The sequence below is a fragment of the Crocodylus porosus genome, unplaced genomic scaffold (genome assembly GCF_001723895.1).
Source record: "Crocodylus porosus isolate Cpor-Errol unplaced genomic scaffold, CroPor_comp1, whole genome shotgun sequence".
NCBI lineage: Eukaryota > Metazoa > Chordata > Crocodylia > Crocodylidae > Crocodylus > Crocodylus porosus.
In genome coordinates, this window is record NW_017728886.1 from 221,151,327 (window position 1) to 221,166,322 (window position 14,996).

Consider the following 14,996-nt stretch of genomic DNA (forward strand, 5'->3'; position numbering starts at 1 on the left):
GGGGCACCATGGCGCTGAGTTTGACACCCCTGCTATAGATGATCTTTGCATATAGGCATGAGAAGGAATTAAAGTTGACTACTAATTATCGTAATTTAATCCCATCAGGAATGCACCAAAGCATATTACATGGGTGTTTGTTTCACTGTGCTAAAAACATATATTACAACTTTTTTTTTTTTTGCAATAGGAACTGTGAGGAAGGAGCTACTGGAGAAAAACTGTATTTCTCTAATCACCTTTTTTAATGTCATAAGTAGTAAAAGAAGATTCCTCTATCAACTTAATCCCTCTCTGCAAGGCCTTCCCATCTTGTTATGCCCTGAAAAGTGTTACTGAGCATGGTATCCTCCCTGCTCACCCCATGCCCTAATTCTCCGGCCTACCTAGATAGAAAGAGGAAACAATGCCAAGTGCAAGAGGGTGCTACTCTATCACATCTCATGGTCAGGAAAGGAAGATGAAAAGCAAGTACACATATTAATACTATCCTACAAAATTAAACATACAAGTGGCTCTCTTTAGGATTAGGTGGAAGCAGAAAACAGCTGATGCTGCTTTTCAAGAGAGTTTCAGCTTCTGCTGAACAGGTTATACTTCTTTGTCCCTCCCCCTCATTCCTGGGCTTTGTGTGAGCCTCTTAAGCCTAGTAGGTGGATCTCAATCTGATCTTCCTCTGAATTATCCTCTGAATCCCAAATGCAGTGATTAGACCTGTTCCTTGAGACAATGTTTAGTGCTAATTTAGACAGTACCACAAATTTTGGCTTTCAACTATTGGATTAATTTAGTGCTAGCAAGAGGCACCACCTGATAGCCCTAGTAAATGAAGCCCTTTATTTACAGTCCCAGCTTCCCACACACTCTGCTCCACTAGGATGTCTCAAAGGGAAAGAAAGAGGAGAGACTTCTTTTAGGATGAACAAAGGTAATTCAGTCTATGATGCATACAATTCTCTGCCTCTTCACAAGGCAGTCCAAAGCCTGGTGACAAATTTGTGATGAAAAAACAAATAGATCTAGATTACTCATATAGGGGTCAAAGAACTTTTAGTTTCCAATGAGCAAGTAAAGATTTAGATTCAGATGGAAGCAAGCTTAAATATTTCATTAGCTTTCGAGAGACTGGAGTCCCAGGAATAAGTGCCAGTATTATGTGTTTGACAATAAAGCTTATCTTATCTTTCCAGGAGATAAGCCTTTTAAAAAGAATACCAAGGCTGACTTCCACTCAGAATGCACAGGCAACATTTTCTATACTCTATTTTCAAAACACACTAAAATGAAAGCACCTCACTCTGCTTTTAGTGAAAGCTCACATTTAACTGAAACAGGGATAATACAAAGGAACAAGGTTCTTTTCAAATTCACCTCTTCATATTACATAAACAATATAAACAGAATTACTACAATTATGCCTAGATACCTGTACTAATTTATAGGGTTCTTACTTATACCAGCCACTGATGCACGATGATGATAATTTACATTGAAGATGGCAGTGCGGCACAGCACTACTTCAATTAGTGTTAAAATAAGTAGCTCAGACAGTGTTAAAGTCTAGCTGTAATAGTATGAAGCTCAGCGAAGTAGAGTCAGTAAAGTGTAGAGCACCTGTCTCTAAAGTCATGACAGACCCATTAGATCTGTGCTTATCATTGTAAAAACTGGAAAATTTTGAATGTCTGGAAATACATGACAACCAAATATGGGTTCATCTTCCCTAGGAAGTTGTGTGATTCAATACTATGGTCCTAACATGACTATATGCTGGTATAGATACTCCTCTACTAGAAGAGGAAATATACACTGTTATATAACTATTTTGATTTAAGAAAAGTCACACTGTAGGGAGTGATTGCAGTGTAGTACATGTACTGCAAACATTTTAGTGCGTTTTTGAAAGCCATATGTTAATTATGTATTCAGCAAAAAGCTAATCCTTTGGGAGTAAACATGCTTTGCAGTTAGTCTTACTTTTGTATTTTTAACTCAAATAATTACTACATGAAAAGAAGCTATAACATTTACATGATGGCTGACTGCAGTGATCAAGCCATCATATTAACAACAGAATTCAGTACCATATTGCTCATAGATGAGCTATTCTGTTACAGCCTTAAGGCCTAAACCAGCAGTTTAAGTATATTGAAAACAAAATTAGTCACATACCAATTTGCAATGTCTTTGTGAGCTACTAAATTCTGCAGGAATGCTTGCAATCCCAACTGTCGATCTTCCAGGAAGTCAGGGTTGTAATTATCCTTGAACCAGCGCTTTGGCGGAAGTGCCAATCGAAAACCTGGGAACATATCTTTCAACTAAAATAGAAACCAAGGATGATGAAAGAATATTAAAGTATCCATGAAAATAATTAATTAGATAAGGCATTAAATAAAAACATCTGTCTCCTTCCTGTTCTCATTAACTTGAGTCATGAATATTTACTATTCATGAAATAACAACTCCAAATCATACAGTTAATTTCTAACTCACAGCTCTACTGATAGTTTGAGCAGTTAATTGCCCCCTCAGTCTTCCCACCTGAAAAATGGAAATAAATAGTGTACTTTGATGTTTTATGCCTTTATAGCAGTCACATAGTACTTTATTATGCACCATGATAAGTATTACAGTGACAAACTGTAATACTTATCATGGTATCTTACCACTGGTATTCACAGCAAGTAAGGCACTTTGGGATGCAAGAAGCTATATAAATAAAATATATAAAAACCCATTATGAGCCCAGGAGAATAAAAAAGTAATCAGAAAGTGTTCTAACACACAGACACCTCCCAGTAAATACTGAAGAGCATTAACATTTCAAAATGTACAGACACAACACATCCCAGTGCTAATTAGTAATTCCAACACATCCTGGTGCTAATTAGTCATGTACTGGTATATTTACATTGCAATGGTAGTCTCTGAAATTTCAGAAACACTTTGACTTTGCTTTGTTTTCTGTTCACAGCCTGTCCCGGTTGTGTGCTGTATACAACAGTTCTTGGAATGGGCTCCAGGTGCAACAGTCCCAGACCAGCTACAGTGGACACTGGATCAAGGATATAGGGGGAGGGAGGTGTCATGGGGGTCCCTACATGCTGGATCCAGCACCTGTTCCTACTGGTCTAGGGCCTGTGCTGCACACAGCACCATGTGGCCCATGTCCCAGACCAACTAGAGCCAGTACGTGGGGGTGGAAAGGGCAGGAAGGTCCATGGACCCAATCTGGCTCATGGGGCTGGCTCTGTGCCACTCAGCCAGACTGTGAACCCATCCTGTGCAACTCATTTGGCCCATGGGGCCAGATGACTCTGACACTCCTGATCTGGACCAATGGTTCTCAACCTCAGTGTCCACTCTTGGAGTCAGACACTCCCCACCCCTTCCCCCCACACAAATCCAGGGTGCACAACCTGTTGTTAACATGTTAACAAGACAAATAATCCTACTGCTCGTCCCCAACTTTCCCCTGCCACTGAATTTGGTGACAGGGCAAAGGTCATATTCACAGTAGACCGTTGCCCAGAAGGAGCAACAGCAGCATGCACCTATGCTGACATACCAGTGAACTCAGAGCTTTCATGCAGCTCTCAAGCCCAGGAGCCGAGTACAGTTGCCATCTGCCTCCCCACTTCTTGTCCTTCCCTTGTGGGCATAGAGAAAAACTGATAATGGATCTCTTTACAGATTGGTTTGTTCTTGACAAATCCATGCCGGTTGCTTCTTACTACTACCACCATTCCCTCCAAGTACTTAAAAATGATCAAAAGATAAAATTTGTTTCAGTATATTGCTGAATATCAATGTCAAATTGACTAGCCAGTAATTAATAATCCCATTTTAAAGAGCTTCTTTTTTAAAAGAAACCTTCATTTTAAAATGTCAAGAAATGAGAAATGTCTCTCAAATCCCAAGGAGGAAGTTAAACAGCACTGCTTTATTTCCCCTGCTAAAATTATATTGTACCATTAAGAAATATATTGGAAAACCTAGCATAGGTGCACATAAGCTTATCTTTGAGTTTGGCCATAAACAGAGACCACAAATCAAGCAAGTTTTGGGTGTTTTATGTCCTTTTAGCCCCTGAAACACATATAGACTTTTAACTCACCATTGCCCAGACCAGAACCAGCATTAATACATACTGAAGAGAGAGAGAGAGAGAGAGAGAGATCAATTTATCACCTCTGGTTCTTGTAAATCTTGATACCCAAGTGCCACAAAAAAAAAAAAATGAACTAAGCAGCTACTACTCTGATCTTGAAACTTCAGAAGGATTCTTTTAGCCTCTGCCACCTCCTCAACCACTTGTCCTCCCTGCTACCCCACCTTCCTTTCTGCAGCCTTGGGACTCCCACTTCCCTTTCCCCTTTCATTTCTCCTACCCCCCACAACCTCTGTTTCCCATCCCCCCCCAAATTACTCTTGCTTCAGTTCCAGCTCTGGGGCACAGAGCACATTTGAGCTCTGGCCCCACAATGGAATAATAGCAGTAGGCACCTATACACATGCAGTGAGGCTGCTCTTAAACACTGGTATTACAAATTAATCAAGTCTGCTTGAGCATGGTAATAACCACACTCCAGGAGACTCCAGTATCACGTGCATCAGCATCCCTGCGCTGAAAAATGGCAGCAGGGCACCATAACTAAAGCTTGTTCAAGGAGCTTTAAAGCACCCCCATTGCCATTTTTCAGTGCAGAGATGCTGATACACGTGATGCTCCGGGTGCTTAAATTGAAGCTAATCTCAGAGCTGCTCTAATTAAATCACCTCCCTGTAACTCCCGGAGCACGAGTATAAACTCCCAGTGACGACAGTTCTGGCTGGCCTCAGAAGCAGGAGATGGAACAGCCATGCCCAGCAGGAGCTGGAGACAGAAAATGCTTGATCTGTGCCCCAGAACATAGCAAGGTCAGAGCAAGAGTAAGAGAGAGGGAGGTGGAGAGAGACAGGCAGGAAGAGGCTGTAGTAGCTGCAGCCCCAACCCTAGGCTATGGCTGGAACCAGAGCTGGAGCAACTGCCTGCCCCTCCACCTCCCAGTGCTTCATACTCAATTTCAAGACAAGCCTCTCCGTGCGGGAGGAGGGCTATGGGATGACCTTGTCTTTGAATTCAGCAAATATGGTGGATTGGATGTTCAGTTGAGATGCAGTTCCAGAGCTACTATGCATAGGACTAGTCTGGAAATTTCTGCATGGCAATGCTTTGCACCCTACCAACGTACCTAAAGATTTTCTGTATTTGCAACACAGACAAAATGCCAAACAGTCAAGTTAAAAGCTGTAATAATATTGAAAAGAGCTTTAAAACACATTTTGTGACATTTTAGCCTGCTTCCAGTTTCTTTGACAGCCTACACTACTGCAAGTGACATTTTTAATAAGGTTCCTCAAAAGTTCCTGCAGCCTTCTCTGTAGGGACCAGGATTCAGGAGAAACAGAAGCATCACGCCAAGAGGAGAAAATGAGGCAGAAGTCTATATCATGCTTGCCAGTTCTTGGCCCATTCCCTGACAAGGCTAACACAGAAGACAAATTCCTCTGCAACCACAAATTTGGGGATTGGTCTGATCCTGGGTAGAGGAGGAAGTGCCACAAGCCGGGACTCTTAAGGCGTGTCCAGATGAGTGTGCATGTGTGGTATGAGGTACCACACACAAGCAAGTGTTTTCCTGCGCTGCTAATTTGCAGCACTGGAGAGGGAGGGCATTGACATTGGGAGATCCCAGTATATAAATCCCACCCACCCCCCGTGGTGGAAAAAAATAGGGCCGCACATATGGAACTGGAGCCTGGCTGCCTAGAGCCCTGCTCCAGTTGCCGGCCAGGCTCCCTGCTGCCAGATTGCCACTAATGGAGCCCTAGGAGGCCCCCAGGTAAGGCTGCTGGGGTCAGCTCAGGTGTTGGCCCCAGCCTCCTCTACCCCATCTGGGCAATGTGCCATGTGCCAGAGTGTGCGCGCATAGGTGTTCCCTGGAGACTAGCAACAGTGGCACATGTTGTGCTGCTGCTGTTTGTCTCCAGAGAAACACACGTCTGTATGTCTGGATCCGGCTTTAGAGTCTTTTAAGTACCAGTGTGAGTATCAGCATGCCCCAGCCAAGACCCAGTTCCCCCAGGCCTTCAGTCCCCTTGCTTCAGAAGGTATACGTTCATCCCTTCAACTTCAGAAGCCTGTAACATTTAAGGAAAAAGGGGAAAAAAAAAAAAATCTTTCTTGGCCCCTACAGACTACCAGCAAAAGCCCTGAAACACACAAGCAATCAAACTACAAGACTTACCTCTACGTCTCAACATGAGAATTGAAATATATAATTCAACACATCACACACTAAGCCAGAATCCCCAATGTTATCACATCATCCCTTTCAGAAACATTTTTTTTTGGTGGGGGGGGGAGCAGTACAACTGTACCCCTTTTTGGCTTTGCCTCAGGTGAGCTCTCAGTGCAAGGTTTACCCAGTATTCCTGCTTTCATGTGACCCTGGAGCCCAGGGGTGAGCACTACAGTTGTCCTCTACTTTCTGCTGATCCTAAATTCAGTGGGGAATTGGGATTAAGGGGGAAGCGGGGGGGGAGAGTGAGGGGAAAGAGAGGCAAGGTGAACACTGGCAGTATTCTTCCCTGGGCTCTGATGCTGCACAAAAGCAGGGGTTCTGGCCAGACCCTGACATGATCAGCTACTGAGCTCAGGACTCATGTGGAGCTTCATCAGGCAGTAAGCTAAGAGCTCATTTCACAGGTGCAAACAGCTAGAGTGGGAACCTGCACTCTCTCCTTTTTCCCCATTCCTGGATCAACTACTGAACTTACCTTGTCCAATCTTAAAGCAATTCAAAGTTTTTTGCCTCTGCTACTTGGCTCAGAAAACCATTCCAAACTTTTGCTATTCTGGAGTTTAGAAATTAGAAACCAATCAATTTAAAATGTATGTGCTGGTATTTGTAACAATTTTATCTTGCACTGGTGTTGGCTTCTGCATCTTTGTTTGTCCAACCCAAGAACCTCTTCTTCCTCCCAAATATTTATTCCATGAATGTACTTGGAAAAAGCCTCTCAATTTCTATTCTGTCAAATTAAACAAACCAAGCTCTTTCAGTTCTTTTATAAAGAAAGGTCTCTTTCTCTTGGCTATCTTAGAAGCTGTTTTTCAGTCCTTTCCCAATCCTTGTTATTGGTGTCTGTGACGGGATGGGACCTAGGGGTGCCATGAACTCCCCTAGCACCCCCTACTGTGCCAAGTTGGTGTCACCACGCACCCTCACCATCTCGCCCGCCATGTCTTTGATGTTCTTAATGTTTAGGGGAGGCTGCCTTTTCTGTCTACGTTGACACGATGCCCTAGTGTATCTTGGCCAATGCTCTGTCATGGTTGCCCCAGTGCACTCTAGCCTTAGGGGCTACGCGTGGCTCCTACCACCCCTGATACCACGCCCCAAGCCTTGCAGGTGTACCAGATGTTGTCTAGTCAATTCTCTTCTCTTGGCGCCCTCGCGGGCACCCCCCTGGCTCACCTCTGGGGCTTCTCGCTGCCCCTCTCGCCTCTGGGGCTTCTTGCAGTTACCCACGCCCCATGAACACTCCCTAGCTTCTCTTGCACCCGTAGCTAGTGACTTATACCTCCAGGCCTTTCTCCTTTTTTCCCTTTCAGGGTCAAGCTCTTTTCCTCAGCCTAACCGTGCCCCTTCAACCCAGCTGCCAGTCAGGAGAGGGATGGAGAGAGAGAGAGTGCACCCACAGCCCCCTGTTTCTGTTTTATGGTGGTCAGCCCTGCCCCTTCTGGTCAGCTGACCCACCAGGTATTGGCCCTTAGTTCCTCCTGGTTGCCCCTAGCAACCAGCAGCTAAGCCCATACTACTGTTTTTCAGTAGCAGGCACCTTAGTGCCCTGCTACAGTGCCTGAGCGCACAATATTACACTCTATACAGTTCAACTTAATTCTATTTCTACTGTTCCATGCCACAAGAATATTTAAATACTCAGTTGTGTTCTGTGTTGGCAATATTCCTCATCTTAGTGCTGCCCACAGATTTCACAAGGGTACAGTTAATATCAGTACCAGACTTGCCAGCAAAATTGTTAAAACCAAACAGGTCCTACAACCAATCCCTGAGGGACACTACTGGCAACCAGCCTCTAGTCAGATAACCCAACTTTCAACGTAATCCACTCTAAGCTCCCTTTAAGGCAATCCTTTATCCATCTCACAAATGTTGCCTTGAACCTCATCCTGTCAAACTGAGCCAAGTTCCTAGGAGGCACAATACCAAATGTTTTGCTTAAATCTATATACATTAAGTCTACTGCATTGTTTTTATACAATAACTATATATTACCTTGTCAAAAAATAATATCAAATTAGCTTTATACAAATCTCTCTCAGAAAAGCCCATATTATACTTTGTCACATTTAGGGGGGCTTGGCTACTCCTAAAGCAGTGCTTAGATTCTTGTTAATGCTCTAAAGTTTGTCTACAAAATTTTAAAAAAATTAAATCACATTAATTAGTCTTCTATTTGAAAGAGAATTAAATCTTTGGGCCTTTGTGGATTTTATAGGTAGTTTAGAGCTGGAGTTGGCAACTTCTTGTCACTGTGGGCGTGAACTTGTAACCTGGCTCCCTTATGCAGGCCACAAATCTCTGCTTTCTTGGAGAGTTTAACCTGTCTCTGCTTACCCTCACTGCAGATACCTGCAGTGAGGACAAGTGCAGGCACGAGAGCAGCTGAGAGGGCTGCAGAGAGGATTCTGTGGACAGGACAAGCAGCTCAGTACAGCTGTGTGCTACCCAATACTCTGTGCCAAGTCCAGACCTTCCTGGACCTGATCAAGTCTCTTCATTGGCCACAGGTTGTTAACCCCTGGTTTAGAGGGTGACCAGTCACAGGTACCAGGACGTAAGAAGAAAACATAGGCATGTGTGCTATATACAATCCTTACTTGAAAATTCAAAACAAGCAAGACCATGATTATTGCACTCAGGTTTTCTAACAGATTGTCAGAGCTTAGTAGATCCAAGGAAAAAAGGAACATGCAGAACAAACCAAATGAGAAGAAGTTAACAGAGATGAAGAAAGCTCAACAGTGAGAGACAACTGTAAAAGCAAATATTCTTTAAAAATGAGAATGAAAATGTGTAAGCTGCTTTTAGACTACCGGAATAGGCAAAAAATGTTTACAAATATCAACGCTTTGGTGCTTCTGCTGAATGACACTAAAAGTTTACAGTTTTACAAAATTCCAAATTACTGGCCTATACGTGCCGTTTCCGAGTCTGGCAATTATTCTTTATCAGTTTCTCATAATCCAAATCAATACTTCCAGAATACATTAATTTAATACTTTACCTGAGCAGAAGACTAAGTATTTCCTGAAATACAGCTGCTCACATAAAACACTTGCTTCATCAGTAGCTTCAAATCACAACCTGTCTCATTAGGCATGGTAGATACTAACACAACAGGAGAGACTTAGCCATTATGAGCACCTTTTCTTGTAGGGCAATACCACTAGGTACTCTTGCTTCTGCATAAAGGTAGAGTTAAATTTTCTATCTATGGTAAATGCCCTGTTATCTGGCATTTTACTAACTGGCATTTCTATTAACTGGAATTTCCGACCAATCGGCTGGAAGCTGGAGGGGCAAGGAGTGGGACGGGGGACAGACGGAAACTATCCTGTGCTGCTGCTCCTGTGTGTGCAGCTGCTGCCACCACCTCTGCCCCCCACTCTATGTGCAGTTCCCACCAATCCCCCCCCAACTCTGCATCCAGCCAAAAACCCGTGCCTCAGGCAGCCAGCATTTTTAGATTACTGCCCCCTACTTCCTCACGCATGCCGGAAAACAGGGCTTTTACTCTATTTTGATGCATGTAGTATATTAATACATTATAAAACACTTAACTTTCACTTAACCAAACAAACAATAGTTTTTGGGAAAACATTTAAGTGGCAATTCTTTACAGAAGTTATAGTTCTCCGTGATTTCCAGTTATTAACATAATGACAAGTCAGAACTTAAAAAGTCTTAATACTCACCTTGTCGTTAAGTCTGGAGAAGTCGGTGTATCTTCTGAAAACCACCCAACTTTCCTCTGAACTTCTCTTTACCAGTATTTTGTAAACCTGTTACATAAGAATGAATAAAACACCAGCTTAAACAAAAAAGCACAGTACAGTACAATGACTGAAAGGCTAAAATCATCACTGTCTTCTTTTTGGTTCTTCAAAAATTTAGTTATAACTGAGAAGTTCAATTAAAATATTAGATCAAGGAGTTACATAGATTAAATCTTAAGATTCCCTGTAAATATTTACAACTTCTTTTTTAATATTTAGATGTGTGGCAGGGCTTTGTTGGTGCCTGCCCTTTTAAGGGCTTGAGAATGGCAGCCATTTTGAGACCCAGGATATAGGGTGTAGCAGCAGTTTGCTGCTGGCAGTCCTGAGAGATGTATCAGCTGGCGGAGCTGAGGCTATGGGGATGGAGGCAGCTCTTAGTCCTGGGCATGACTTAAAACTGCACCCTACCAGGGATGGGTGGCTTGGTGGAGCTCCTGGTGGGATGGGAGCCCCCAGGAAATGCCAGGCCCATTACCACCCCGGTGAAAGGTGGGTCGGGACACCTTAATAACCCCAGCTCCCACAACCGCGTCGGTAACCCTTTAGTAGGGCCCAAGAAGGTGGACCCATGTAAGGGAGGGTGGGTTAGTTGCTCAGAAGCCTGACTTGAGGCACCCTCAAATGGTCAATGCTGGGGCCAGGACCAGAAGGGTCAAAAAGGCCAGGGGCCCACCGCGAGGAATGCCCAGAAGCAGGGGTTCTGACTGGCCCTGGAGGTGAGGCCAGGGCTTGTGTGGCCAAAGGTCCTGGGGGGGCACACCCAAGAGGGGGAAGAGTATAGGGAGCTTGGCAGCCCAGAATGAGGGCGGAGTAGGCCGCCTAATGGGAAGGGGTCTAATTGGGGTCCAGACGAGAGAATTATGGGGCCCAGTGTGGGGCTGAAAATGTTAAGAACTTAGATGCCATCTGCAAGGCATAGGCTGTGATGTAGGGGAGGGGGCTGGTAAGCACCAACCACCCACAGGTGCTCCTACCGGCAAGCAGGAATCATGAACTGCCTGGAATTGCTGCCAGTGGTGTCAGCAGCAGGGTGGCAAGCGGCGACCACCTGCAGGCACCACCAACACTGTTGGTGGCACCTTTTTGCAGCGGGTTCACCCCCATGCTCGGGGTGCATGTGCACCCATGTACACCCCCTATGCATCGCCCCAGGGAGTCTGACCCCAGTGCTCTTTTCTGCTGAGGTCCCTTCTGACCCTAACATCTATGAATCCCTGGTATTAAAAAAAGAGATCAGCATAACATTTTAAAAATTATGGTTATACTTATTGCTACTTGAAGATCAGATGACATTTTCTTCTAGTAATGATTCTTTGAAGCACTGTCCAATTTGAGCCCTGTATTGTCTGAAACAACTATTTCTGCATTAGGTAATGGCTCTCAAAAACATGGTTTAAAATATGCCCACAAGGAAATACAAGTCAGGACAAAAAAAAAAAAAAAAGAAAAGACCTGCAGCACTGAGTGTAAAAGCTTCCCATTCACAGAAATTTGGATAGCAAAACCAATGATGTAAACAAGAGTAACTGAGGTAGCAGTATCAAACTGAAGTCACTGATCTCAAGTCAGATGTAATGCGATGATGCCACAACAGCCTTGCTTTCAACAATGAAAGAAGTTGGAAAGCGGGGAAAGAGAAGTGATAAATTAAACACGTTTCAAACACAGTAATTTGTAGAGTTTTGCAGTCAAAGTTGTACAAAATGACAGAGCACTTACACTGATGTTGAAAACAGTGAGTGTGTCTGCATCCCAAATATTTTAAAAAGCAGAAGTTTGCCAGTGTTTATAAAGAATAGAAAACAGTTCCCTCTTACGTCTTCCAAAACTAATAACAGTAACTACAGTTGTATGAATAATAGATTTACTGGCTCCACCTAAAACGGAAAAAACCCTGTTAAAACTGGAATTGACACTTTTTGTTTTCCTAGCAAACTGAGCAAAGATATTTGTTTTGGGTCAACAAGCCCTTATTTTAATTTAAAACAACCCAAACCCCTCTGATTAAATTCAGTAAAACTGAAACACATAAAAATTTTTAAATGAAATAATTACTGTTATCCCCCCAAAAATTGTTTGGAAACAAACAAGCAATGATTAGGCTAAAACAATCAATGATTTCAATATGAATTTATGAATGGTTCTGGTCAACTCCAAAGTGTACTCTTCAGCAAATATTTGACTAGAACAATTCTATTTCCCAGCTATAAATTACTGTCTTAGCAACTTGTTCTGCAAGCTTCTGCTGGGATTTCCAACTGATAAAACAATTCACTAATAAAGTTATCATTCAATTAAGCATTAGACATGATATTTATAAATAAAAATAAATCCACAGTTGTGTTGCTTTAATTGTTGGAGATGGACTGACTAAAACACTGTTCTAAGGAAGTTTTACCATAATAAAAATGGAATTAAAATTTAAAGCAAACCTCAAAGGCAGAAAGCATTCTGAGGAGTCTAAATTTAGATCTGTTTTAGGGAATAACAGATGTTGAAAATAACATGTACAATAACTAGAGCAAGACATCTGACTTCCTGGTAACATTTAAGAAACTTCTTTGACTAAATATGCACCCTTTCACCACCTCTTCATCCTTACTAAACGCAAGAGGTTTAAACAAGCTTATTGTTGTGATACCTTACCAAGGCATACTTACTGCTTTTAACATATTTTCAGTTTTAGGTAAGTAACTGAAAACATGCTGAATAGTTCCCAAGTATAAGTTTTCAGAAACTGCACAGAGGCGATTAAAAACATAAAAACAGCAGGAAAGAGAGAGAGAAAATATCAAAGTAAAAGTGAATACATGATACCTGAAAGCAAAATAGCGCATCTTTTCCTTCTACAATATTTTTTTTCAGTTTAGACCAAAACCAAGTCTCAAGTATTAAAGCTCTGCATATTTGTATTTTAAAAGACATTGGCCCTAATCCTGCAAACGTTTTAGCACAGGGGTCAGCAACCCCTGGTACGCATGCCATTAGTGGCATGCGGAGACATTTTTCCTGGCACGCCGGGAGGCACACAAATTTTTTTATTTTTAAGTTGCTGCTCCGGGCTCTCCTGTGCAGCCACAAGTCGCAGCACCGCAGCAGGCCCCAGGGCAGAGCCAGGAGACTGTCCTCACCCCATGCTCCCAGGCTGCAGCCTCCAGCCCAGCTGGCCCCTGGAGGGAGCTGCCCAGGCAGGCAGACACCCTGTCCCACCCGGGGCAGCACTGAAGTGCCAAGTGCTGGGGCCGGGTGGTCAGGACAGGGTCTGGGCAGCATGGGAGGAGGCGCCGCGGGCAAGCCAGCTCAGTCGGGCCCTTAGGAAGGTGGGGGCTGCCCCGGGGCTCTGCAGGCTCGAGCTGTGGTGAGCGGGCAGGCGGGGGTGTCCAGGGGCACCCATGGTGGGGCCTAGCCCGGCCCGCACAGCTCCTCAGGGATGGGCCGCAGCCGCCCCACGCACATGGGGATGCTGCCTGGCTGGTGCAGGATGCCAGGCTCAGGGGGCTTTCCTCTCCAGGATCGGTCTCTCTGCATGCTGGACACAGCGCAGGCAGGGCAGAGCTGTCCCCAGGGCAGGGGCCTGGCCACAGGAGCCCCCTGGAGCCTGGGAACAGTCACTAAAGCTGCCTCAGCCTGCCTAGGTCCTGGCCTTGCCAACCCACAACTCCCCTCAAGGGGCCAGGCCTAGGGCAGACACTGTACAGAGCCACTGTGCTGCAGGCTCCTGGATGGCTTGGCCCTGAGTACTGGCTGTGGCAGGTGTTCCCAGAGCCCAGGGAACAGCTTGTGGCTGCAGCTTTCACTCCCACTGTACCCGGCACACACAGAGACCAAGCAGGAGGCTCTCGAGCCTAGCGTCCTGCCCCAACCCTGCTCCATCCCTATGAAGCTGCGCAGGCTGGCTGGGACCCACCTCCAGTGCTGCTGGGCCCCCTGCTGTGGCCCCAGTAGCAGAGCCCTGGAGCAGCCCCTACTCCCTGCCTGACACCAGCTATTTACTGTAAAAAAAATTAAAATAAAAAAAGCAACATTAATGATTATTAATAGTATTAAATATGCAGTGCATCCTGCCATTACCCTCTCTGCCCGAGTTTTGTTTTTGTGGCATGCCAGCACTCCAGCACCTTACAAGGTAGACGTAGTTTTTTGGGCACTCCAGCCAAAAAACGTTGCCTACCCGTTTTAGCACATGCTTACCTTGCATATACAAACAGTTCTTTTTAAATTTGGGCTACCTGTGTACAGGCAGTCCTCGGACTTATGACACAACTGGTTCCTGAAAACCGTGTCCTTAAGTTGAAAAGTTGCAACTCGGAACCAATTTACTCATAAGAAACAATGTTATAAATGGGGGATTGATTCCTGAACCAAGGCCCAATACCCTATTTTCACTTAAAATACCACAGAATTTTGTACTTGATCAATTATAGATGAGTAATATAGCTACAGTAATGTATTTATATTGTAAATAGCAATCATATTGATTTGGAAGGACTTCTTTGAGGTGACTTTGCTGGACTTCTTAAAAGGCTCTTGGTTGGACTTTTTGAAGGGTCTTGGCTCAAGTCTTCTCAGGAGTCTTGGCTGCAGGTTTTTCTGGTATCTTGTCTGCTTTCTTAAAGAAAGTGTCCAAAGAAGTTTGGACAGATGTTCTCCAGGGAGATCAGTGACACAGCAAACTTGTTCGCTGGTGTGGCATCACATCTGATCAAGTGTTGTAAAGTTGAAACTGACGTCATAAAGTTGAAACAGGGTGTCAATTTAGGCCCTTATGAGGACAGGCTGTGGGACCTGAACCTGTTCAGCCTCCAAAAGAGAAGGCTGAGGGGGGATCTTGTGGCCTGTTATAAACTAGTCAGGGGGGATC

The 14,996-nt window shown here is 44.1% G+C and overlaps 1 protein-coding gene across 2 annotated transcripts in view; it reads right to left on the bottom strand.

Annotated features, from left to right (window-relative positions):
• The window catches only part of SNX16 (sorting nexin 16), a 36,624-nt gene that overhangs the window by 15,585 nt on the left and 6,043 nt on the right, over positions 1-14,996 (bottom strand). For both annotated transcript variants that reach the window (XM_019549781.1, XM_019549774.1), the window contains exons 5-6: positions 10,052-10,138; positions 2,173-2,321 (exon numbers count right to left, since the gene is read on the bottom strand). In XM_019549781.1, the coding sequence (XP_019405326.1) occupies positions 2,173-2,321; positions 10,052-10,138 (236 nt within the window). The remainder of the gene's footprint in view (positions 1-2,172; positions 2,322-10,051; positions 10,139-14,996) is intronic.